Source organism: Balaenoptera physalus, assembly GCF_965194825.1.
Source record: "Balaenoptera physalus genome assembly, chromosome: 18".
Classification (NCBI taxonomy): Eukaryota; Metazoa; Chordata; class Mammalia; order Artiodactyla; family Balaenopteridae; genus Balaenoptera; species Balaenoptera physalus.
Genome location: NC_138899.1, coordinates 18,662,369 through 18,689,738, shown reverse-complemented (window position 1 = coordinate 18,689,738; position 27,370 = coordinate 18,662,369). Strand labels below are relative to the sequence as shown.

At 37.0% G+C, this 27,370-nt stretch overlaps 1 protein-coding gene across 15 annotated transcripts in view; it reads right to left on the bottom strand.

Annotated features, from left to right (window-relative positions):
- LOC309647393 (uncharacterized protein) overlaps positions 1–27,370 on the bottom strand; it is a 198,518-nt gene that overhangs the window by 60,767 nt on the left and 110,381 nt on the right. For 10 of the 15 annotated variants that reach the window (XR_014255995.1, XR_014255996.1, XR_014256000.1 and 7 more), the window contains one exon: positions 4,453–5,573. Coding sequence is in view for 1 of the 15 variants with exons in the window: in XM_082434735.1 (XP_082290861.1) it covers positions 4,453–4,468 (16 nt within the window). In the remaining 14 variants the exon portion in view is untranslated. The remainder of the gene's footprint in view (positions 1–4,452; positions 5,574–27,370) is intronic. The other 5 variants (XR_014255998.1, XR_014255999.1, XR_014256005.1 and 2 more) reach the window with 2 other exon arrangements.

Below are 27,370 nucleotides of genomic sequence, written 5' to 3'. Positions count from 1 at the left end.
TTTGGCAGAATTGACTTTGTTATTCTTCTTTTCCTGCATAAGTGACCATAAAGAGCTTTTCTGCAATAGTGACTCTTTCTCATAAATCTTAGATCTGGGAGGTGTTCCATAATGTTTTTAAATGAACTCATAGATGTGTATGACAGTCATATCCCAACATGATATTTCCATAGAAGTATATTTCAGACAATGTTATGATTTGAAGACAATAAGAAGATATTAGTCACAGTTCAGGGAATCCTTAATGGATATTGAGGAAAGATGTCGTGAACATATTAAATTTTCCTCAGAAGATGCAATTTGTAGTAATTCTTTGAAAAGCATTAATGATTAAAACGCTATGTGTCAGAGGCTGCTGATTAGAAAATGGTTTCCTCTTCTTCCTGAGCCTACATTCTTTAGGCACTCATTGAAATTAGATATGGCCTTGTGACTGACTTCTATTCAGTAGGATGTGAGTGGAAATGAAGCGTGCCACCTCCCAAACTGCCCATCGAAACATCATGTGTGCAGTGCTCCATACTCTCTCTCCATTTATTGCTCCTGAGAAGAGCAGACTCTCAAGACAGAAGGAACTGAGACATGGAGGAACGACATGGATGGAATCACAATTTAAGATTTCATGTGAGCAATAAGTAAACTTCTCTTGTTTGGGAATAATAAAAAAGACCTATAGAATATTATGTTTAGTGAAATAAGTCAGATGGAGAAAGACAAATACTGTATGATATCACTTACATGTGGAATCTGAAAAATAACACAAACAAATGTATATAGCAAAACAGAAACAGGTTCACAGATATAGAAAACAGACTGGTGTTTGGAAGAGGGGAGAGGGAATGGGGGGCAAGTTAGGGGTACGGGATTAAGAGATACAAACCACTATATATAAAATAGGTAAGCAACAAGGATATATTGTACAGCATAGGGAATTACATATATTACATTTAATAGAGTATAATCTGTAAAAATACTAAATCACTATGCCGTACACCTGAAACTAATATAATATTGTAAATCAACTATACTTCAATTAAAAATAAATAAATAATTAAATTTAAAAAGAAGTTTCAGATCTGATATGATGGACTAAGCTTCTACCAGAACATCCTTCCCATAGATAAAAAACTATAAACTTCTGACAAAATGCAACAAACCACTGTCTAAAGACCCTGGAGAGTGAACAAAACAGGCAAATTCTGTCAGGGAGTCAACTACTGAATTAGCAAACAACATGAGACAACATGCTCTAACTTGACACTGTATTATAGCTGATGCTGTTCATGATAGCTAAAATTCTCATAGAAAATCCCCATCTTTCTAGCCTGAAAATAACAGATTACAGAATTCTGGAAAGTGAGAGGGGAGTCTTGGAAGAAAGGGAGACTGAGATGGGGAGCTACAAATTCTGTGTAAATGTCTGTGGCTGACCCTTGAATTATGCATGCACATGGCAGATTCAAAACAGTCCAGGTAAGAATAAAATAACTGAGCTGAGAACTGAACTACAACCCAAGAAGAGATTGCTTTTGTCTATGATGTTAATTGTCTGCTAAACAAGAAATTAACACTCTTTGGAAGACTAACAGAATCCAGAGCCTCCAAAACATAACATTCATGATGTTCAGGGTACAATCTACACTTCTTCAGCATAGAAAAGAGAGAAGAAAACGTGACCCACCTAGAGAGGAAAGATCAATGGAAGAACAGCAAGATTATGTTAAAAATAATAATGAATGTAAAACAGTTAGGTTAACACCATCTACTAACCTCAGTAATTAATACTAGCTTAATGAATACCCATTATACCTATTCATAAAGACTTAAAATGTCTTTGTAGACAGACAAATGAGATAGATTCATCAAAAAGATTTCTTATAAACTAAGCTCAAAAATTAGAAACAAAGAAAGCAATCAACAAAATGAAAAGGCAACCTTTGGATTAGGAGAAAATATTTGCAAACCATATATCTGAGAAGGGATTCATTTCCAAAATATATAAGGAACTCCTACAATTCAATAGTTAAAAAATTAATTAATCATATCACAAAATGGGCAAAGGACTTGAATACAGTCTCTTAAAAGAAGACATACAAAGGACTAACAGGTAAATGAAAAGATGCTCAACATCACTAATCAGCAGGAAAATGCAAATCAGTGAGATCACCTCACTCCTATTAGAATGGCTATCGTCAATAATACAAGAGCTAACAAATGTTGGCTAAATGTGCAGAAAAAGGAACTTTTGTGCACTATTGGTGGGAATGTAAGTTAGTGCAGCCATTATGGAAAACAGTATGAAGGTCCTCAAAAGGCTAAAAAGAGAACTACCATATGATACAGCAATCTCATTCCTGGGTATACATCCAAAAGAACTGAAATTAGGATCTCATAGAGATATCTACAATGCCTTGTTCACTGCAGCATTATTCACAATAGCAAAGATATGGGAACAACCCAAATGTCCATTGACACATGAATGGATAAAGGAAATGTGGTATATACATATAATGGAATATTATTCAGCCTTACAAAAAGAAAATCCTACCATCTGTGACAACATGAATGGACCTGGAAGACATTACGCTAAGTAAAATAAATCTATCACAGAAGGATAAAAACTATATGATTCTACTTATATTAGGTATATAAATAGTCCAGTTCGTAGAAATCGAGAATATAATGGTGGTTGCCAGGGGGTAGAGGGTGAGGGAAATAGAGAATTGTCTTAAAAAACTCTTGTACTAAGCTCAAAAAATGACAAAAGCTCACTTCTAACATGCCTGAAACAAATAAATAAAGAAGACCAAAAATGAGACTGACAATATAATTTTTTATGCAAGAAGAGATGGATTATATCATATTAAAACTATCACTTGTTGAAGGTCTAATATATTCCAATCACTGTTAAGTGGTTTGGGCAGGCAATAGATTACTATAACTTAAAAAAATTCAGTCAGTGAATGTGTCTATAAGATTTACTAATTTTATCACTATCTCATATGTATAATAGCGTGAAAAAAACACAATGTCTTTTAGGGTTCAATGGAGGAAAATAGAAATTCCTCTAAGTATTTACATACTGAAAGAGATTGATTATGAGGAATTTGATGCTTACAAACTTATTAGAAGTGTTAGATGAACAAAATTCATAGGGTTGCTGTTAGATTTCAACTCATGCCACTGCAGATGTGAAAGATTATAAAACTGCTGCTGTTACCCAGACGTGAGAAAGCCTCCTGACATAACTGCCAACTTCCCAACTGCCCACAGCCCTAAATCTTGGAACCAGGTAGTGCAACACTGAGTTCAGCTCCTGTCAAATTTGTCTGTGGAAGTCTACATATCAGCTATCACCACTGAAGGAAGAAAAACCACTCCTGCATCCCTTCAGCTTTCCAGTCTTGCATAAGTAAATCTCAATGGCCAAACCTAAACCATACCCAAGACCTGGCAGCAAGAGAGTCAAGAGTCTGGGGAATATAGTTTCAAGACTTCTAGCCCCCGTAAAAAAGATGAAAATGCAGAATGATTGAGAAAGGATTGAGAATTCAGTCCACAGACAAAACCTAGCACTAAAACTAATTCACAGGACTACTGTAAACACAAAATGGGATGAAACATATGACAAGGCCATCAAAAATACTAGCTCTCTTTCCCTTCTCATAACTACAAATATCTGGGTTCCCAGATGAATCTTACAGTCTAGCCTTAAAATCTGGTTTTATCTACAGAATTCATGGGACGATGTTCCTATCTAATAGGAGAAAAAGTTCTTGTGAGGAACCTGGAAGGAGGACCAAGTTCTTCTGAAAAACCTGGAAGATGAAGAAGGAATAAGACTATATGAACTTTATCCCCCAGACAGGAAGTAGATTTGATTCACTGGGCTAAGAACTGAAATGAAAAGGACAGTTTTGGGAAATGGGCAACATTCAAGGAGCAAGTACTTGGCAAAGCTTTGGGATCTTTGGACAACTTTATTCTCATTGTTTGGGGAAAGAGTTATTTTCTGTATTGCTACTGAGATTGACCCTAACACAATAAAAATAAAGGAATGTACAGCATTTGGCAACTCAAAGGTTCTACATCTTGGGTAGCATCAGGAGGCAGGGAACCTGGAGCCTCATGGAACATCCTTGTAAAAAGCAGAGCCACTGCAAGATGCTTTGTAGCAAAAGCACTGCAAGATGAGGCAGGAAATATCAACAAGTTATTTGACATGATAGAGGAACATAAGGTGCTGGTCATGGGTACACGAAAACCCCCAGAGACATTCATAAGGAAATTTTAGGGGAGGAGAGCAGCCAACACCCTGCTTTTGTTCAGATGGCAGGTAATGAGACAGCAATATAAAGACATTCGTTGTAACATGATTATTCTCCATGAGTCATATAAACTCAAGATCTTTGGAGATCTGGACTACACCTCAATTTCTGTCTTTGCTCGTACCTGATATTGAGCACATATCCTTCTGTACACATTTGGGACCAAGTTCTTGTGGTATGACCTAGAGTTACAGCATTAAACCTTTCTTAAACTCTTGCTGGAGAATTAGACAAATTTCTTTAGCTTCTGAGGAGAAAACATCCTTTCTCAGTGAGCTTAGGAAGAAAGCCTAAAAGAAGGTGCAGTAAAATAATAATTTCTATTTAAATATGTGAAAGAAGAAATAGACATAAAGTTCTGGAGGGGAGGCAAAGGTTACGACCACTAATAAGCAGGATTTCCTCTGTGTCCCCTATTCTTCTGGAAGGGCTTTGTTGTTCTGATTTAAAGTCAAGCCAATAGTTTCCTTTGCCATGGCATTTAGTGTGAGTAGTAATTCTCTGATTCAGTTTTACTGTCTTTGAGGTAGTTACTCTTATAATCTGCATTTTACAAGTGAGGAAACGGTCTCAGAAAGGTTAAGTAGCTTGTCCAAGTACTCTATGCATGTTACAAATTACATTCTTCCCAGAAGCATTGAACTGAATATATAAGCTCTTCTGACTCCTAAATTACAGGAAAATGTACTTAATATCAGATATGATTCTTTTCTAGAAAATTTATCTGGATATTAAATGCAGAGGATTTTAATCTGCATTGCTTTATTATTACCATTATAATTATTATTAGATAATAATCATAATCTATCAAGTTGATATATGTAGAAGGTGAATTACTTCATAACTCTAATCCTGAAGCAAAAACCATTCAACAAATTGATATATATCCTTCTGGGTAAATCTACATGTTTCAATTTACAAATATTAAGTCTATATAGCTATGCCATTTCCCCCCTTAACCAACCTCCTTAGGAGTTGAATTGTTTCTAGTTTTTTGCTCTTTCAAATGATGCTGCAATTGATTTTGAAATTTCCTCTAAGGAATCAACTTATGTATGAAATACTTATTGCATCTTCAATTACTGTGTATTCATAAAAGGGCATATCTCTTCCCTAAACTCCAGGAATAAGAGTAAAATATTGGTTATTTAGTAACCAGGAGTTTTCCTGCAAATAACCAATAAGTAGACCCACAAATTACTACTTACCTTAATGACTGAAATAAGGCAAAAATCCCTGGATGACCTACAGAAAAAGGAAAAATTGGAGAGTGAAAGTACTGAAAAAAGCACTTGTGTGATTGATTTCTATGTCTCTAATGGACCAAAATCCTTTAATTAAATTTGTTATAAATGGATTTAAATGATTGTTTCTACTGAAATTCAACTTCTCTAGTTGTATGAATAATTTTATAGAGGTTCCAATGATGCAGTAACATCATGGTCAGTTCCCCCCTATCTGGCAATTAAGTTTAACAGTTTCCTAGAATTAAATTCTTATAACAATTGCAGAGGTAGAAGAAAAGATGAGATCCAGTAAAACAGATCTACTAGGTGAAAGCATTTTCTAGAATAGACTAATAATAATAAAATAATATTATATATTCCCAAAGAGTTTTTCTATATCAATTTTTCTATCACACCTAACAGATTATAAAAGTTTCTGTCTTCTTTGAGAGAATCACTTTCAGGGTCTATGTATACCTACAAGATATACAAGTCTCAAAAACCATATGACCAAAGGCACACTGGAGCTAATCTAACTACTCTGTGAATTGTCAAAGTAAGAGGATCAGATATGAGAGAGAGAATACAAGGACGAGTAAATGCATAGTTGGATGAATAAATGAGATAAATGGATAGCTAGATAGTTATTTTACATTGAATGTTTATATATTCTGTGCAATATAATAAGGGCTTTACATAAATTATCCTTCTTAACCTTTATAAGAATCCTAAGAATTAGGCATCTTGATTCAGATGTGGAAGTTGAGGCTTAAAGCTGAATTGCCCATGATCTTGCTCTTAAGAAAAGTCACTCCCAGTATTCAACCTTGAAATTTGAAAACACAGACACTCATTCATTCAGTATAGTTGGGTGACTATGACATGCCAGCTCCATTCTAGGCATCACAGATCAAACAGACCGAGTCTCTGCTCTCATACCGTTCATATTCTACTCAGGAGAAGAGACAGAAATGTACGTGTGTAATGTATCAGGAGCTAATAAACAGGATGAAAAAAGTAAAACCAAGGTGAGGGAAGAGATCGTGAAGGCAAGGAGGCTAAGATCATTTTTGATAGGAAAGGTAAACAGTTGAGCAGAGGCTGGAATGAAGTGCAGCGCTGCCATCCATCAGGCAGGTGGGTGTTTGCTGGATGTGTGAAGAAAACTGCAAGGAGATCAGTTCTGACTAAAGAAGAGGGAGCTGGGGGTGTTACTGGAGCAGGGGATGTTAGGAGGGGAAGCAGAGAAGTTATCAGGGAAAGAGCACACAGCCCTTCATCTGGCGTTTTATTCTACGTGACACGGAAGCCATTGGAGAACTCTTCCAAAAGAGGTGGCAGGGTCTGCTCCAGGGTTGTAGGATAACTGACAGCCGTGGGAAGAACTGACCGTAGGGAGGCAAAGAAGAAGAAACCAGCAGGAGAGTGATTCTCAACCCTATCAAGCCCAGTGCATTTTTTTAAATAAAAAATATTAGTAGTGCCCTCTTTACAATTCTAAATAAATCTAACCTGCCAATACAACAGAGTACCAAAAGAAATCAACACTTAGAATAATACAGAATTTCAAAAGCCCTATTTTTAATACCAAACATCAATAAATGAAAAATAATTTATTTTAAAAATTATGTATTTCAATGTGTCTTTTCCTGCAAGAAGACACTAGAAAACAGCGACTAAGGGTCAGATTTTGACACCCATTTGTATGCCTGCTGTAAATGTGAAAGCTAAAAGAGCTGACCAGTGTTTTATACGGGCAACTCAAAGACCAAGAACAGCACAGCCAATGACGATGTCATTTTCTGAGATGATGAAAAAATCCTAATAGTTTTAAACAACACTAAATATAACATTCCTTCAATTTACATAACAGGCACATTCCTGGAAAATTCCTATACATTAAAACAAAAACAAAAACAAAAACCCACTTTGTATTTATAAATAAAATGGAATTAGATTCTAGGCTCAGGAATGACCATGAATGTGAGACATTTAAAAGGAAAGCAGGATGGAGGATAATTCATTTTTTCTGGAGGACTGTTCTGTGTGTTGAAGGGCATCTAGCATCACTGGCCCCTGCCCATTAAAGGCCTAGTGTCTTCTTCAACCCCTCTGACTAAGGAACATGGCTCTACATGTTTTGAAAATGCTTCAAAATATTTTGATAGTACTCACATTGGGAATCACTGACTCTGGAGACTAAAGCAAAAGGCAGGTGAAAAAAGACAGTGCAAGTGGTTAAAAGTAGCAGATTCAGGATGTGAAGTTAGACATTACAGGATTTTCCAATGATTGGGATGTGGGGTGTGAGGGAAACAGAGGAGTTGAGGATGATTCCAGGTATTCCAGCTTGAGAAACTTGGAGAATGCAGTTGCCACATCCAGAGACAAAAGCTGTCAATCGTTATGATTACATCATCTCTTCACGTGTGATCACTATGAGACTACTGGGAAGGCCTCTTGTGACCAAAATACTTCTTCACCAATACTTAGTGACTGGAAATATAGGGGCCTTGTTAATTATGACAAACGGCTTCTAAAACTAGAGTAAATTCGATTAAAAATTTCCACAATAACATTCCTGTAATATGCATATTTTAATGGGAAATGCATATTTTAATGGGATGCATATTTAAATGGGAAAGAGTTAAAAGGGCTGGATGTGTACTTCCAAAGGAAAACCAACCAGTCTGGTTAAGGTGTGCATGAGGACTACGAATAGAAACTGAAAGTGGGGCTGAAATTGTGCAAAGGAATGTAGAAAGGAGACGTGGCTGGAGGGTGATGACAAATTTTGTTGGCTTCATTATTTTGCCTAAGACTGACCATAGTCAATAATGGCCATAGTCATGGCCATCTGCCATATGACAGCCAAGTTTCACTGAGCACCAACCCATCTCCAATGCAAGAAAAATAACTAGGTTGACTTCAAATCAAGAAAAACAAGGAAACATCTCTCAGTTTCCCCCATGAGCCTGAGAACAGACAGGACTACCATCCACCTCATAAGGGCAGCAGGATATAGTCACAGGCTGCTGTAAATCATGACATATTTGCCTATGAATCCACAGTGGGTATCTTTCCCCTTTAGATCAAAGGAGTTTACTAAATTATTTCCTTGACCTGCCCACCTTCCCTGACCAAACTACTAACATACCAAAGGAAAGAAGCCCAGGAAAGTCTTTCTGGGTCATTATCATACCCCATCCCCCAAAGTCATATCTCTCAATGTAAATTTGAATAAGAGAGAAGAACAGAAGTCAATGTTTTAATTTCAATATGTTATCTCAGTCCTTCCACATACAGAATACTCTCCAATAATCCATGGTATTATTTCTCAGAACACTTGAAAACAAAATCTGCTTTCCTTTCATTTTCACTGGGTCAGTGTGATTTACACAACAATATTGGTTGCAAAAAGGGGAATGGTTGGTGAGACAACCCTGGGCTTGAATCAGCTAAAATGAAAAACAGAAAAAAATGTATGATGTTACCCTCTATCACACACGGAAACTGTGTGATTTTTCAAGGGTCTACATCCTGCACTACCGTTTGACAAGCTTGATGTTGAACTGCATTAAATATTAATTTGTATAATGCAGTAGTCATATAAACTCAGCTTAAAACACAGCAGGGGAAATTGCAATTTCTTACCGTTAAGACTGTTGTTACAGTCTTCTGTTACCTCACGCTGTCATCCTACTTAGCAGATTGATGTTTATTTTCCCAGCACACATTGACTGTCATCAATAGCATTACTAACTTGTCTCCTGTTATGTTGCCCTCAGAAGTAGTAAATCTTGCCAACCAAGAAAGGGTCTTTAGATTCAAGAGATACTCGTAATCTCCTGACATGAATTTAATCAAAATTCAGAAATCACATGTGAACGCCTGTTTCTGGCAAACGGTTTATGTTAAACCTCAGCACAGCTTTGGTCTTGATCTATAACTCATTTTATGATGTAGGTCCTGGGATAACTTAACTTCAAATGTTATTTTCCTTTGTTTTCACATGTGCAGTCTGTACCAATGAATGTGTCAGCTCTCTCCTAAGTCTCACTAAAGAAGGGTATTTGCCAAAGAGGCCCATTCACCCTTTCCCTGAGTCATTCCCGGTTTACTCTTTAATCTTCTTGTTCTTGTCATAAGTCGTGAAACTATTAGTTTGATTCCATTTTTCCAGAACACCCACAACATCGTTCTATAAAAACTACAGCCATTGCAAACATATTATTTAAAGGCAATTTCTTTCCTCCTTTTTTGTTTTGTTCCACTCCTGTCTCCTTTTTTCTTGGCGCTCAATATATATGCACATCCATACAGATACCTCTCACTACACACCCTCTCCAGAGACTTGCCTCAGGCATGCTTCCGTGAAAGCTCATCTGTAGACCTTCAACTGAAGAATAGAAAGAAAATGTCACCCAGAAGGAGATGGTTACAAAGTTGACAGGACATCGTGTGCTGTCCTATTTCTCCACCTTCTCCCATATATCTGCCCTGGCCAAATGTAGCCTTTTTTGATCTTCACTTCTATTTTAGAAGTAATCTCAAAGTCTGGGGCTCAGTTCTAACTCAGACTTAAGCAAAGAGGAAGAACAGAGAACAAGTAGAGAATTCCAGAAATTTTTTCAGAGAAAAGAGGTTACCTGATGTCCTTGTTTAAAACCATATTCATTTTGCATAGATAGGAAAGGAGAGGAGCAGGAAGGGAATTCTGGAATTAAGGATATTGAAAATGTGTAAAGAGTGAGAAACTCCTCATGAATTGCCTAATTCCACCTGGATTTAGAAGGATCAGAGGTATGCTCTCTCTTTTTGGCAAAGTTAAACCTTAAAGTTACCAGATAACTACAATAACTCCTACTTTCAATTTCCCTAGAGGAAAAAAAATCTGCTTTATTCCACCTGTCATTCACATTCTTACCTAGAGTTTTGCACTGATTAAAGATAACATATTTTGCTTACTCTTCCCATTTCTGCAAATGCCTGACTGTCCCACATAAATATTATATGATGCTGCGCAATGGGTCTGAGCTACTGTGTACTCCTGAGCAAGAGACACTCTAAAGACTGAAGGTTGAGGTAGCGCCTCCTTTCTAAAAGCTCCCTGGAGATGTTGACAGTCATTTATATCTTCTGTTGAAAATTACTAATACAAATGTTTTTGTGTTGTACAGATTCAAAAATTTAAAATTAGATTAAATATTTCTGCATTTCTTGCCATTTTATTGCACTCTTTTTATAGTAACAAAATTCCCCAAATACTAAGACTCTTATTTATTTGAAATAATTTGCTATCATTATTCCCTCAAAAAAAAAATTGCCTATTTTGATGTCATCTCAAACAAATTCCTCCCAGATGTAAAACTGGAGTTAGAAATTCAAAAGCCACATTGGAAGTTTTAATCATCTTAACCGAGGACTCTAGAGTTGACTGGTAAATCTTCCCATGATAGCCTGTGACATATACTAATCACAGGCCACTGGCTCAGTGGACATTTGATAAATAACAATTGATGAAGTCGAAAATGTGTTGCTCTAAGTTGACTCTCTAGCTTTAAATAATCACTTTCAAAACTGCACCTTAAAAATGTCATGAGCATAAAGAATATTTATGAGTGACGGGTCTCTTCATCCCTTCCAAACAAGTGATTTAGTTCCAGCAGACAACTGTGGGTCTCTGTATCTGGATTTTCATGTTCAAAGTCCAATATAAGAATAAGAAAATGCCTTATATATGCATTACTACTGTCAATCAGAAGATTGAGTTAAAATTTAAATAATAAAAATAATTACACCTATATTGGAAAAGAGTAAAAGAAAATAAATCAAGAAACGTGAGCTGGCGAAATAATTTAAGTAAAGGAATAAAGTTAGAAATACTGATATTACAGACATAGACAAATGGAAAATGCTTTGCGAGAGTGGCAACAAAGGAGTGGAAAGTCACACTGGTATCTGAATTAAGGACTGCAACTCATAAATATTAATCGGAAAAGGAAGTTTGGGTTAGAGTACAGGAAAAATTACCTAATTTTAGCCTTAATAAAACAATTTTATTTTTTAATTATAAAATTAAGTTATGAAATCTTCTTATTAAAAATACCTTAAGGATACATTTAAGAATGATTACAGTAGTTCAGCCAGTTTGCTATAAATATAAGCAGAGCCTCCGACTTCAAAATCTGAATTTCTAGACCTTCTCCTGCTCTGGAACTGCTTGTCAGCTGGCCTTCTTTAAAATCAAGTAAGGCCTCCATTTCTTTATTCTACTAGCAAATTAGTATATATTTTTAACATCAAAATAAGATTTAGAAATAGTTTTTTCCCTGAAATCGCTGAGAATGTTAATAAATGATTAGATGTGTTATGTGTCTATTCCGCAACTCACCTCTACAATTATCACAATGATTGCATTAGAAAATAACCAGCCTAGTATTATATAAGAGGAGAAAAGGAAATAAATATTAAATGCCTACTGATCAACAGTAAAATCTTTTAGTTTCTCTTCTACTCCACAGTGATTTCTACATTAAATGGTATTCTTGATGATCCCTGATGTTCTAGATGATGATACATTTTTAGACTAATAGAGTTTTTCTCTTCCTATGAAATTCAACATCTAGATTATGTCAATTATTCCCTTTTTGGCATTCCAATATGGACTGTGGAAGAAATTGTTTCCTACACATTGACACTGACTGTACAAAACAGGTAGTGGTCTCTACTTCAGGTATAAGAAAGAAGTACATATACGGAACATCTAACAGAGCAGTAGCAACAATGCTTATGTCAAAAGATTTAAGCACCTGGAGATTCAGTATCCAAACATTATTCAGAAGAGACTGAAAATGTGTATGAAAATGAAAGAGGTATTATTTAGGAAAAATTGAAATCATTAGGAAATAAACCTATAGCAATCAACAGCACAGAAAATGGAAGGAGTGCATGGAAACTCATTTGAAAACTACAACTTCTGTTAGCTGGGCAACAGCATTCCCTTAGGTTAGGAAATAGATTATTAACAAAAATCCAAAGCAGAACCCTAAAAAAAAATCCCATGATTAGTTTTGTCTTTTGGGTTCAAGATACCAATTTTAAAAACTGTTCTAATAATTTAAACAATTTCTGTGTTGTATCGGAAGATTTTTAATAATATAGTGTTATTATTATGAGATCTTATTATGGTGGTAATAATATTTCTTTTGAAAACAAAAGATTATCTAAGTAAATGTCTTTCTAGGAAACTGCTTTCTGAAACCTCAGAAAATTTTTATATTGATAAATCACATACTGTGTTCCATATTAAGGCATTCTACTACACACACACACACACACACACACACACACACATCACAGAAAACAGGGCTTCTACCACGTTATTTGTGCTTTACAATGTCCCTTCCCTGTTCCTCCAATGCCATGCTCTTATTTGTTAACTGTGCAAATAACTGAAATACCCTTTTCCCCACTCCTTGTCCACTTGGTAAAGTCACAGGCATCCTTCAAAATTCAGCTGAAGTGATTCTTTGTCTATGAAGCAAAACCTAAACATTTTACAACAACGGGCAGGATCGTGGACACCCCAATCCCCCTTCCTTGGTTTCCAGTACTCCTGTGACGTTTCCTGTAGGGTACTGAAATGTGTCATAGGAGAAGGCATGTAGAGAAAAGGGCAAAGATGGTTATCAGTTAGAATTCCAGATGTTATGGCTTATGAATTATTAGCAGTGTAACTTTAATCAAAATATTTAATCTTCAGAGCTTCAGTTTCTTCCTTTTAAAGTGGAGCCTACCTTACAGGTTACACTAATGGTTAAGTGAGTTCATACATATAAAACCCATCACACAGCATCTGTCCTGAGTAAACAAGGAAGAACAGTTATCATGACAATGATGAGGATGAAGATGAGGATGCTGACATACCCTCACTAGACTGTGGGGTCTCTGAATCTTTGACAATTTGAGGTAAACATAGGGATCTTACTATCTCCAGAGCCTAGGAACTACTACACTACGGATTATCAACAAATCTTTGTTAAATTTTAAAACTATAAGTAGCTGCGCAGGATATGATGTGTAGCAAATATGAAAAAAAGTATAAGAGGACAAATAATTAAATACTACATATGGAAAGTAAACTTGATTTGACCTAGTGGTCGATAGGTAACCACTGACATATTTAAAACATGGAAATGACATGATAAGTATTACCATTTTAGAAATACAGGCAGCAGGCTGAAAAACAGATTGAACATATTTTTATTCTATGTATATAAATGGAAATATATATTAGTTTCAGCCATGAGTTCTCATGTCTGTTACTGTAGACTATAGAAAAATTATGAAATTTTAATTATTATTTTAAAGGACATTTTGTTTGTATTCTTCTATTTCTTAACTACTGTTATATCTAGGATTTGCATCTTTTTACCTTTTATATTTTAAATCTCTGCCATATGTATATTTTTGTGAAGGTAAAAGATGAGGGAAATGTATGTGAGGTTGAAAGTCCACTAAAATGCTTGTAACCAAATGTTAAAAGCTAAGTAATTTTTTTTAAAAAGCTGAGTAATTATAGAAAAATAATATAGAATTATAATAATTTTTTAGTTGCTCTTCACAGGGGAAGAAAACGTGACAAGACTAGAAAGGTCCCTTGGTAGATTAGTAGGGCATTAAACAATTCATTCACTTTTCTGCATTAGAAGATAAGAGTTATTAACTTTCATGCTTTTTGATGCTTTTAATACTCTGTAGAACTATCCTTGAGCCTCAGAGGCTATTTACCTTTTTTCACAATGTACACATGTGTCAATCTTTAAAGACTCAGAGAATCTGAACAACAAATCCTCTGAAGCAAACGACATAGTATTAAGTGTATCAGTTTGCTAACATGTATTTAATCTTTCTTATTACCATTATTTCTGCAATAAAAGCAAAATGTCAACTGTGAGTTGGGCTTTAAGTAATCTTTAAAAATAGAAAAGCTAGTCATTCTTATAGAAAAATACCATTTTTATTAAAATATTAAGCATGAAATGTTTGATTGCAATCCACTGAGGTTGAATGATATCACTTTATCTAATTAACAATATTTCAATTAAACATGAAATCAAATAAAATTTATAAGCAAGTCTTTTGTTGATGTACATTTTAATGATTCTCAATTATATAGCTTTCTTTGAAAAATAAGTGGTTAAAAAGCAATCTTGAGAAAGAAAAACGGAGCTGGAGGTATCAGGCTCCTGACTTTAGACTATACTACAAAGCTACAGTAATCAAGACAGTATGGTGCTGGCACAAAAACAGAAATATAGATCAATGGAACAGGATAGAAAGCCCAGAGATAAACCCATGCACATATGGTCACCTTATCTTTGATGAAGGAGGCAAGAATATACAGGGGAGAAAAGACAGCCTCTTCAATAAGTGGTACTGGGAAAACTGGACAGCTACATGTAAAAGAATGAAATTAGAACACTCCCTAACAAACACCACACACAAAAATAAACTCAAAATGGATTAAAGACCTAAATATAAGGCCAGACGCCATCAAACTCTTACAGGAAAACATAGGCAGAACACTCTATGACATAAAGCACAGCAAGATCCTTTTTGACCCACCTCCTAGAGAAATGGAAATAAAAACAAAAATAAACAAATGGGACCTAACGAAACTTAAAAGCTTTTGCACAGCAAAGGAACCCATAAACAAGACGAAAAGACAACCCTCAGAATGGGAGAAAATATTTGCAAATGAAGCAACTGACAAAGGATTAATCTCCAAAACATACAAGCAACTCATGCAGCTCAATATCTAGAAAACAAACAACCCAATCCAAAAATGGGCAGAAAACCTAAATAGACATTTCTCCAAAGAAGACATACAGATTAAGAATGCTCAACATCATTAATCATTAGAGAAATGCAAATCAGAACTACAATGAGATATCATCTCACACCAGTCAGAGTGGCCATCATCAAAAAATCTACAAACAATAAATGGTGGAGAGGGTGTGGAGAAAAGGGAACCCTCTTGCACTGTTGGTGGGAATGTAAATTGATACAGCCACTATGGAGAACAGTATGGAGGTTCCTTAAAAAACTACAAATAGAACTACCATACGACCCAGCAATCCCACTACTGGGTATATACCCTGAGAAAACAATAATTCAAAAAGAGTCATGTACCAAAATGTTCATTGCAGCTCTATTTTCAATAGCCAGGACAAGGAAGCAACCTAAGTGTCCATCGACAGATGAATGGATAAAGAAGATGTGGCACATATATACAATGGAATATTACTCAGCCATAAAAAGGAATGAACCTGAGTTATTTGTAGTGAGGTGGATGGACCTAGAGACTGTCATACAGAGTGAAGTAAGTAAGTCAGAAAAAGAAAAACAAATACCGTATGCTAACACATATATATGGAATCTGAAAAAAAAAAAAGAAAGAAAGAAAATGGTCAGAAGAACCTAGGGGCAAGATGGGAATAAAGATGCAGACCTACTAGAGAATGGACTTGAGGATACGGGGAGGGGGAAGGGTAAGCTGGGACAAAGTGAGAGAGTGGCATGGACATATACACACTACCAAACGTAAAATAGATAGCTAGTGGGAAGCAGCCGCATAGCACAGGGAGATCAGGTCAGTGCTTTGTGACCACCTAGAGGGGTGGGATAGGGAGGGTGGGAGGGAGATGCAAGAAGGAAGAGATATGGGGACATATGAATATGTATAACTGATTCACTTTGTTATAAAGCAGAAACTGACACACCATTGTAAAGCAATTATACTCTAATAAAGATATTAAAAAAAAAACAGGTGGTTAAGATCAAGAAAATGTGTCCTTACATAGCTATAATGTGACCATAATAATAAAGTAATAATTTTATTATAGTTTCTTAGGAGATACGAGGTGGCTCCACCAAGAATGTAGAAATCAAAGAAATAGATTACTCTCTAGGAGTCAATGAAAAGAGGAAGATGGATCAAGTGTGCAGGACTAGAATCCTACATATTTAACTATATAAACATTGTGTCAATTAGGAGTACTTGTTAACCATAGGACCAGAAGGAAATAGTCAACAAGGCAAATGTGGTGAATGCCCATGTCACCACTGTATAGGAGAAGGAAGCTTGAAGTGGCCTAGAACCACAAATAGAGATAAATGTAGGTGGTTATGGCCAATGGATTTTAAATATTCTGATCCCCAAAATAAAAAATATAATAAAAATTGATAACTTTTGCTCTTCAAAAGTTAATGTTTAAAAAAATGAGAAGACAAGTCATAGACTGGGAGGAAATACGTGCAAAATATATATGTAACAAAGGTTGTCATCAAGAATATATGAAGAATACCTATAGCTCAATAATAAGATAATCCAAATTAGAAAAGGTCAAATAGACATTTCACCAAAGAAGATATATAAATGAAAATATGCACATGAAAAGAAGTTTAACATCGTTAGAAATTAGGAAAATGCAAAATAAAAATACAAAGAGATACCACTACATACCCACTAGAATGGATAAAATCAAAAAGACTGACAATACACATTGTGGGCAAAGATGTGGAAAAAGTGTAACCCTCCTGTATTGCTGAGGAGAACGTGAAATAGTAAAACCTCTTTGATAAACAGTCTAGCAGCCTCTTAAATATTAAACATACACTTACCATATGGCCTACAAGAAATGAAAATAAGTGTTTGCACAAAGACATACATGAAGGTTTACAGCATCTTTATTCATAGCCAAAAACTAGAAGCAACAAAAATAGATAAGCAACTGCTCAATAGAAAAATATATAATAGTCATCCATATATTGGAATAGTACTCAGAGATATAAAGGAAAATACTCCTGATGTATGCAACAGTATAAATGAATCACAAAGGTATTATATGCTAAATTAAAAACATTAGACACACAAACACACAAAAACTGATTTGACTTATAAGAAATTCTAGAAAATGTAAAAACGGAAACATAGAGCAAATCAGAAGTTATTAGGGACAAGGGATGGAAGTGAGGATGGGCAAATTGGCAGGAAGAAGCTTTTTAGGGATGATGAAAATGTTCTAAAATTAGATTTTAGTTATGGTTGCACGACTGTATAAATTCAGTAAAACTCATCAAAATGTACATTTAAAATGGGGGAACTCGGAAGCTATAAATTAAACTATGAGACACCACTGAATTAGTTGAGATAATGTATGCTAAAAAATTAATTAATCCTAAATTTAAAACAAGGAAGTTAAATAAATTCTGGTGATACCTGGAAGGAACTTTTAGATGATATGGCAAAGATTTAACAGCAACAGTCACCTAAAGGAAATATATGTTAAGAATCACCTGTTACAGCTCTGAATCATGTTTCTAACCATGGTGTCAATCACAGCTTAAAATATATAAATCAGAGTCCAATTTAACCCAAAGGGGCTGACATCTGCCATGATAAGTCATGATAATTCATAGTAAAATAATTTAGACAGGAAAGTACATTGCCACCTCCCAATACATATTATCTAGCAGTGAGAATTTGAACTAATTGGGAATTGATATATCCATTTCTCAAACTGATCTACACTCTCACAGGATTCTACTACTTCACAAAACTATCTACACCACTTATAGGAATCCAGGAACGTGTAAACCACTTTGCTGGGAGACAGTTCTCCAGAGGTCTCTCAGGTTTTTCTTGCAGGAAGGCACTGCTGTCCTTTGGTTACAGATTATCTTCTCAAGTATGTTTGGATCGTGAATAGCCTTAGAAGATGAAGATAGTGTCTTTTTGGAGCAAAAGCTGGGTTTGTTTACTGCCCATAAGAAAGATTAAAGATCCAGGCTCTGGGCTCTCTCTTGTAACACAACCTGCTAGGTGTGCAGATAATACCTGTGCCTCTTTGTGTCACCAGGTGGGATCAGGGACTTGGAGAATTGGAGTAAATGCTGATACTATGTCTACTCCTTTGTCTCTGTCACAGGAGTCTTGTGGCTTCTGCCAGCATCCATGAAACTGTAGTGGGTCAGCTTATTAGTTTGCAAGTAAGGTACAGTCTCAGGACTCCTCAGAGTTCTTAACAAAGTCCACTTTAAACCTTCCTTTTTTGTTTGTCAACCCTATTCCAGAGCAGAGAAGGCTAAACTTATTTTGTAGATAGTTAAAACTGTGCAATACTATATAATTCAACCATTTGAAAAAAACAGGACCTAGTAAATTTGTACTCAATAATTTTTACTTGCTTTACTATTTTGGTATTATTTCCTAAAATAAAAGTTCGGCATGGAAAATATCAGTGAATTAAAAACAAACTAGACAATTAATATAAAACATTAAAGATAAAAATACACGAAAAGGGCTTCCCTGGTGGCGCAGTGGTTAAGAATCTGCCTGCCAATGCAGGGGACACGGGTTCAAGCCCTGGTCTGGGAAGATCCCACATGCCGCGGAGCAACTAAGCCCGTGAGCCACAATTACTGAGCCTGCGCGTCTGGAGCCTGTGCTCCGCAACGGGAGAGGCCACTATAGTGAGAGGCCCGCGCACCGCGATGAAGAGTGGCTCCCGCTTGCCACAACTAGAGAAAGCCCTCGCACAGAAACGAAGACCCAACACACCGAAAAATAAATAAATTCATAAAAAAAAAAAAATACACGAAAAAATCAGTGAGATTGTGTATTTACTCCAAATTTTTCAATCTTTTTACACTACTAGATCAATTTCTTAATTGCATAATTTGAAAATCAAATGCATACATTTTTCTAAACATTCAGAATACACACTCCAGCCTAAAATCTAAGAAAAAAGCTAATGTTCATTAAACTAATATTCGTCATAATGGTACAAATTTAAAGATATGCCAACAAGGAATGTTAGAAATAATGTAACAAAATTACCACAATTTATCTTTTGCCAATTTAAATAAATATTTTGATAAGCTAAAAGTCTTTAGGGGTAAGTCTTACGAAAAGGAGTCAATGCAGGTACAGGCTACTCATTTGAAGACTGCTGGTTCAGGGACTTTACTGTGACAGTACTTAGTAAAGCAGTCATTATTAAATCCGGTTTCTGGGTTAAATCAATAGCCATTGATAAAATGCCTTCAAAAGAACATGTATCATTTTGTGCAATTTTGAAAGTGCTACTTGCGATAATGTAACATTGTCCTTAACCTTTTTGGAGGAAAAACTAAGTACATTATTGTCCCTATAATGACAGGAATGGCAATCATTAAACTGTATTTCTGAGAGACCAAATCTACTTTTTTCCATTGACAGCTCAATATCAACACAATTACTTTGCTTTGGAGAAAATAAAAGTTGACTTCACAATGTCAAAGCCTGGAAATAATTAATCTCTAAAGGCAAGGGCTCTTTCCTTCAAGACTTAATTTCAAAACTAGTTTGGAGCATTTTAAAGAATCCTCTCACACATTACACACACACACACATACACACACGGAAAGGGTCTCATTTATAGATATAGATTTGCTAGTTAAACATACTAATAATCAAAGACATAAATGATATGGACAAACGCAGCTGAAAGGTATTAAGCTTCATATTAACAACTATATGTGTAACCAATACCTTTTTTAAGCTTTTTAATAAACACATAGGTGCTATAGGATGAAACAAAAGAGTAAAGACAAATCTGAAATTCTTAATCATAGTCGTTTAAAATTTTGTATGTTGTTTTGTACTGGAAACTTTTCTTTTTTTTTTTTTTTTTTAAACTTTTATTTTTTTTTTAAATTTTTATTTATTTATTTATTTTTAATTTATGGCTATGTTGGGTCTTCGTTTCTGTGCGAGGGCTTTCACTAGTTGTGGCAAGTGGGGGTCACTCTTCATCGCTGTGCGCGGGCCTCTCACTATCGCGGCCTCTCTTGTTGCGGAGCACAGGCTCCAGACACGCAGGCTCAGTAATTGTGGCTCACGGGCCCAGCCGCTCCGCGGCATGTGGGATCCTCCCAGACCAGGGCTCGAACCCGTGTTCCCTGCATTAGCAGGCAGATTCTCAACCACTGCGCCACCAGGGAAGCCCTGGAAACTTTTCTGATAACAGAAAACATATCCAAAGAAATTTAAAATTAGTCAATACATCACTCTTTTATGTGTAAATATATAAATATGTGTGTACGCATATACATAATTGTGAGGTTTAATATATAAAATCATTTGGGGAAAGGAGACTTAGAAAAATATTAGCCTGAGTTTTATCACAAGACGTTCAAGACAAATTATGTTAAAGACCCGCACTTAATGTTAATCCTTTCCTTTCCATGTTATTTTTGACACTGAGCATTCGTGACCTAAGTGCACAGGCCCTTGATCTGATTCCTTTGTAGTTTAGGAATCTTACTGGATTTTTTCTTTATCCCATTTGCTCAAATTTATTTATAAACAAAATGCAGTTGAATTCAATACAGAGCTGATGTGAAAGCAACTGACAAACCAACTAGGAAAAGCAAAGTTTTCCTCAGTCTCAAAGTAATAAGTTTGATAATTAGCTACAAGAATTATTCAAGAATTAGAATTTTCTGTCTTCAACTAAGAGCTTTCCAATCCGTCCTAGCTAGGAGAGAAGGAGCTAACATATACATTAAATATAAGCACGACCTTATTTTTAAGAAGGCGATATGGTGGAAAAGTTACAATTTGGTATGAGGCTTTGATGTCAAAAAAACAGAAGTGGATCTGAATCTGAGCTTTGGCACTCATTATCTATGTGAGCTGGAAGTTACTTAATTTCTCTGAGTTTCGGGGGAAAAAAGAAACTATTTAGAATCAAAACTGCCTCTTGGCCCTTCTATCATTAGGAAGTTGTCAGGCTAAGAGTAGGAGGCAACATTCATATTAAAGGGAAAATAAAATTTTAAACGGCTCCATTCAACCTACCTGTGGCTAAGAGGGAATGAGATAAGAAAAGACTAACCTTCTCAAAATCTTGGCCAGTTTTCTAATGTGCCTGGGTGACTCCAAGTGTAGATGACTGTGTCTTTGACAAGAACATAAATACATTTGGGGATATGCAGGTGTTAGTCCAGAGTCTAGTTAGAGGAAGTAAGTTAGATTGTTCTGGCTGATAATATCAGGATATTTAATTTCATAAGAAAGCCCCAATGGCGGGTACCCAAAAGAGAGAGAAGCATGAGGTGTGAAGTGAGTTAAGGGATGAGGCAGCAGTTTTTTGAAGAGTTTGGAGCCTACAAATTAAGATGTCCCGCAAGAAATTTGGGATAGTAAAAAGCCCTTTAGAAATAGTGCTGTCTAATATTCAATTTTAAGTTGATGTCCTAAGTTTTCTGCAGTATAAACCTTCTCTAAAATGGGGATAGATCCATTCTGGAAAAGTACCCTGTGGATACCTGCTGGTTGATTTTCTCATGCTCCATCCGCCCACTTCCGATTTCAAGCACATCTGTGGAGAACATTTCTGAGCGAGCCTAGACATACACAGATCGATGCCGCCTGCATGCTTGCGCCCCCTTCTTGGGGCATCCTGCCCCAGAGCCTTCTCACATGCCACAGGAGCTATTCATCCAAATACAGCCCAGCCCAGGAGGTAGGTAAGTATGCATGATCATGTCAACCTTCAGCCACAGGGGGCAGGAGATGGCAAATAACTGCTCAGCCCCTGCCCATGGAGGGAGGCATCCCGCATGGTTCTCGGGGGGGGGGCTCCTGTGGGATGGAGCCTTCACTGCTCACAACAGCAACACCAATGGCACACCTCACGCGCTTTTCCTCCATCCCTGCCTTACACCTCCCCCGGCTTCCCTCGCTCTGGCTGCCCGGGAACATCTTCCCAATAGACTCCCAAGGCTTTACCCATCCATGACTCTACTTTCAATAGACTCCAGACCTAGATGCTTTGTGGAAACTGTTTTAGTGGACAAACAGAGGGAAAGAGGCTGAGTTCCCTACCTGAGCCAGTGCAGAGCTGAGAGGGCCAGCAGGCTGGGGGAGAGGAAGACCAGGGAGTAACAAGGATTCTAAGCAGGGGTCTTGAGGGGCCCTGACATTTCTGTGGGAAGGGTGACAAGAGGATTGAGTTGATCTTATTTATATCTCAAATGACAGGGCAACCTTAACTAACTTCTAGTTACAGAGTAGGCTCATGATAAGTAGAAGAAAATGAATTTAATAAAGCTGATGGTAAGAATTTTGCATTCTGAACCAGTTTATTGCTGTCAAGATCTTCAGTTTCAGATTCTGCTGATCTGTTATCAGGTCTAACTTTTAGTGAGATATTCCTCAATTAGCAGGTGGCACATTTTGAATCTCAGGGCCATTCTATGAGTTGGGGACAATCTATCTTTCAAAACTTATTATTTCCTGAAACTCCCATTCATGTATAATATTTGAGCCAAATTATTACCTATGTACACCTTACATCTTGACATTCCCTATACTTGGAATATTCTTTATTATCATCTGCTTTTTTCCCCCCTAAACCTAGCCATCTTTCCAGGCCTGCCTGAAACAGTATGTCACCCATAAAAGCTTCCCAAACCATACCAGAATGTATGACTGTTTCATGGTAGTCACCTGCCTCTTGGTATTTATATTTTTTGCTTTCTCCCATTCTCACAGGACAACATTTAAGTTCCATTCACTTTTTACTTACATATATGGGATCCCTGCATAGAGCTGCAGTTTAGATTTGATCAGCTTCTTCGTCTTCATTAACATGCTGGGTAAGTTTTTACTACAGAGGATGTTGCTACCAGCCTTTCTTATTGGCTTCCAAGTTTCCATGTGTCCCATTCCATAGTCCACCATTTCACACATCCTATTCTGAAGCCTCATTCTGACCCTTGTTCCTTAAATAAATACCTACCTGTCACAACATTTTGCTTTCACTCGGATTCTCTTATCTCCTCTCACTCACAGGGTAAACATACAAACCGGTTTGCCTAGAACATCTCCAGTTTAAGCCTGTCGTACAAGTGTAATTGTAGCATCCCTTTTTACTCCCAAACGTTTCCAGGTTTTGGAGGATAAATTATGTAGTCACCTTATTTTATGCAGCTTTTGTGCTTTGTTGCTTTTCCTTCTTTTCTGTGCTTCACCTATTCCCACACTGCATTGCACGTTATACATCCACTGTTGCAGAATATACAGTATTTTTAAAGTGAGGGAAATTGTCATGTAAAATGATGTAACATGATCAGTTTGCTCTGGGTATACGGAAGACTTTCCTGTGACCAACATTATAAACGTCTGAGGACTATTAACTCTGAAAAGCAGACACAAACCAGAATGGGTGGGAAGAGAGACTGCATTTGGCCTAGCTTCAAGAACATCATTTCAGGAAGAAAAATCCAATTCAGTTTTCAGAATGACTGGTTAACCAATCCATGACACGTCTATGTAATCGATATCTACTGCCACTTACCTTGGCAGCATTCCTGGAGAGATCATTTTCCAAAATTGTCCTCTTCTCAGCCACTTTCCATTGTGTTTTATGTAAATTATTTTGGCTTGTCTACTGTATCCCATTTTCTTTTTGCCTCTATTACAATAAAGAACTTAACCCATGTATTGCATTAAGTATGAAAGAATAGATACTTTCCAACCCCTGTATGCAGTTTATTTCTTTAAGTATTCAGTTTTAAAATTCTTTTCAAAGTTATAAAAGACAGCTCAAAATATTTTCCCATTTTCAGAGTTCTTGTAGATAATCCTAACCCAACACGAACACCAAGCATTTCTATCTCTGTTATCTATCCCACTTTTACAAATTGCCACACAAGGTTCTGCCCTACCACAGCAGGAGCAGCTTTTGACCTTTCCCTTGAAGGTATTAGTGTTTTTCTGGTCAGCAAAACCTTTGTCAGCAGACATAGTCGTTGGTTAAGGAACTCTTGGTATTCTCCCTGATAAGTAGCCTCTGTCAAAGGATAAGCATCCTTAATTTGTGCCTACTAAAGGGAAATGGATAAGCAACAAGGATTTACTGTATAGCACAGGGAACTCTGCTCAATATTCTGTAACAACCTAATTGGGAAAAGAAATTGAAAAAGAATAGATGCATGTATATGTGTAACTGAATCACTCTGTTATACACCTGAAACTAACACAACATTGTTAATCAGCTATGCTCCAATATAAAATAAAAATTAAAACATAAATAAAGAGAAATGGATCAGGAACTGCTTTACTTCCCCACTTAAATACCCCCTCAAAAGCCTCAGCAGCTTCCCATTGCACTGAGAACAAACCTAGAACTCTGGCCAAGTCAGTGCATGGTCTGGCTGCCACTCTCCCCACCGAGCCCCGTCTCAGCCACTCTCTCCTGCGTTGGCCGCCGTGTTCCAGCCACACTGCCCTCCTTTCTTTGGTTGAAAGAGCACACCAATCCCTTTCCCCTCTCTGCCCAGAATGCACTTCTATCAGCCCTTCAGGTAACAGGCTCGTTCTCACGCTCCAGTTCTCAGCTCATGCGATGCCTCCCCCAGAGAAGCCTCCCGTGACTGCACCATATACGAATTCCCCCAGTTAGTTCCCTTCGTTGCCTTCTTAATCTCTCCATAGTTCTAGAGTTAATTTTCTTATGTGTTTGCTCACTTAGTTGTTGTCTGTCTACCCATTAGAGACTGTGCCTATGTTTTTTTACCCTTAACATCCCCAGCGTCTAGCACATAATGGGTGATCAATGAATGTTTGTTACATGAATGACAGCACTAAATAAGACTGATACAGGCAGTGTTTCTCCTGGTATCATTTTGTCTGGCTCCATTTCTGCTAGTAGCTAGCAGCTCTCCAGCAAGCTATTAATTCCCTCTAAATCTCGACCTTGGTTGCTGGGAGCAAAGAATGAAAGTAGCCAACCTCTGATCCATGAGGGAAGGGGGAGGGATGACGGAGGCAAGGGGCAGCCTGGGGGAATGAAAAGAAAGCAGATGACTTTGTTTAATCCTTATGTCAACTGGACCGCCAGATAAATGGACCAATAGTACTTAATAGGAAGAACAGACTTTTTCTCTGAAATGCCCTTAGTAGCCATCCCTGGTTGACAATTACTTATAGTAAAAGGAAAGTAGCATCTATAAGCCATGAATAATGCTACACATGCTTTATCACATGTAAAATAGATCTGCTTAATAATTCGAATGCTTCACCACGGGAGGTGATTCCTACAAATCTTGCACACAAGTCTCAATCTATTATTCTGGGTAAAAAGTGCATGTCTATCGATGGAAGATAGGACCTGCAGATTCATTCTGAAGTCCCCATACCTCTCTTTGCTCCATCCGAGCTGAGTAGGATCTCTGATTTATGAGAATCTGATTTGACTATCCAATCGTGTGTTAGCTTAGCTGTGAATTAGAATTCCATGGGGAGTTTAAAAATACTAGTATCCAAAAATTCAATGGTGAGGGAGAAAGGAAAAGAGTCTGTCGAAGTTCTTTTTCTATGATTTAATCCTGGCCCGGGGAAGTAAAAATGTAACCAAAGAGCGTCGGGTGATACCAGTTGCAGTGGATTGAAGGGTGGCCCCCAAAGATATGTCTACATCCTGGCTCTTGAAACCTGTTGTCTTTGTCAGCTCGGGCTGCCATAACATATCAACATCAACTGGGTGGCTTAAACAACAGACATTTATTTTCTCACAGTCCTGGGGGCTAGAAGTCTTTAAAGAAGGTGCCAGCAGATTCAGTTACTGAGGAGAACCCTCCTTCTGGTTTGAAGATCGTTGCCTTCTTGCTGTTGATCGTTGTCTTCACATGGCAAAGAAAGAAAGAGGGAGCGAACTCTCTGGGGGGGTGGGTCTCGGCTTATAAGGGCACTAAATGCATCAGGAGGACCCGACTCTCAGTACCTCATCTAAGCTTAATCACCTCCCAAAGGCCCGGTCTCCAAACACCATCACGTTAGAGGTTAAGCCTTCAACATATGAATTTTATGGGGGATGCAATTCGGTTCACAGTACCTGTGAATGTAACCTTATATGGAAAAAAAGGTCTTTGTAGATATTAAGGATCTTGAGGAGAGATCTTCTAGGATTACCCAGGTGGGCCGTAAATCCAATGACAGGTGTCTTTAGAAGAGAAAGGCAGAGGGAGATTAAGCACATGGAGGAAAAGGCAAGCAAACACCAAGGCAGAGAGTGGAATTATAGAGTCTCAAGCCAAGGAACACCGGTAGCCACAGAGCTGGAAGAGGCAAGAACTGGTTCTCCCTTTAGTGCCATCAGAGGCAGCACAGCCCTGCTGGCACTTTGATTTTGGACTTCTGGCATCCCGAGCTGTGAGACAATAAATTTCTGTTTTAAGCCAAGAAAATAAACGCCAGTGCTCAAATTCCACGCCTATGCAATTAAATCAATACCTTCTGGAAGTGAAGTCCTGGCACTTTGCTGTTGTTTAAAGCCCCTGGGGTAGTCATAACTCTGCATGTAATTAAGGTTGAGAAGCTCAAACTTAAAGTGTTTCCCCTTCCAGAGTTATTATCATTTTAGTGAGGGTTTCTTTATTCTGAAAGACCAAAAACATTCTTGACCTTCTGAAAAATTAATGCCTGGTGGCAAATTATTTGTACCAGGGAATGTATTGGAAACTAAGAATAGTGACAACATATATTAGAGACTTCTGGATCCTTTAAAAATCTGCCATCACTTCTATTATGACTGGAAAGTAATATTTTAAAAGGAATTTGAAAATAGGCTGAAGGGCATTATGAAACAATGAAGCATTTTTATTCCTTGATATTGCACTAAAAGTAATCATTCTAAATTAGCCTGTAGAGTAACATCCAAAGGTGGGGTGTTTTACTTCTTTTATGTTATAAATTCCCAA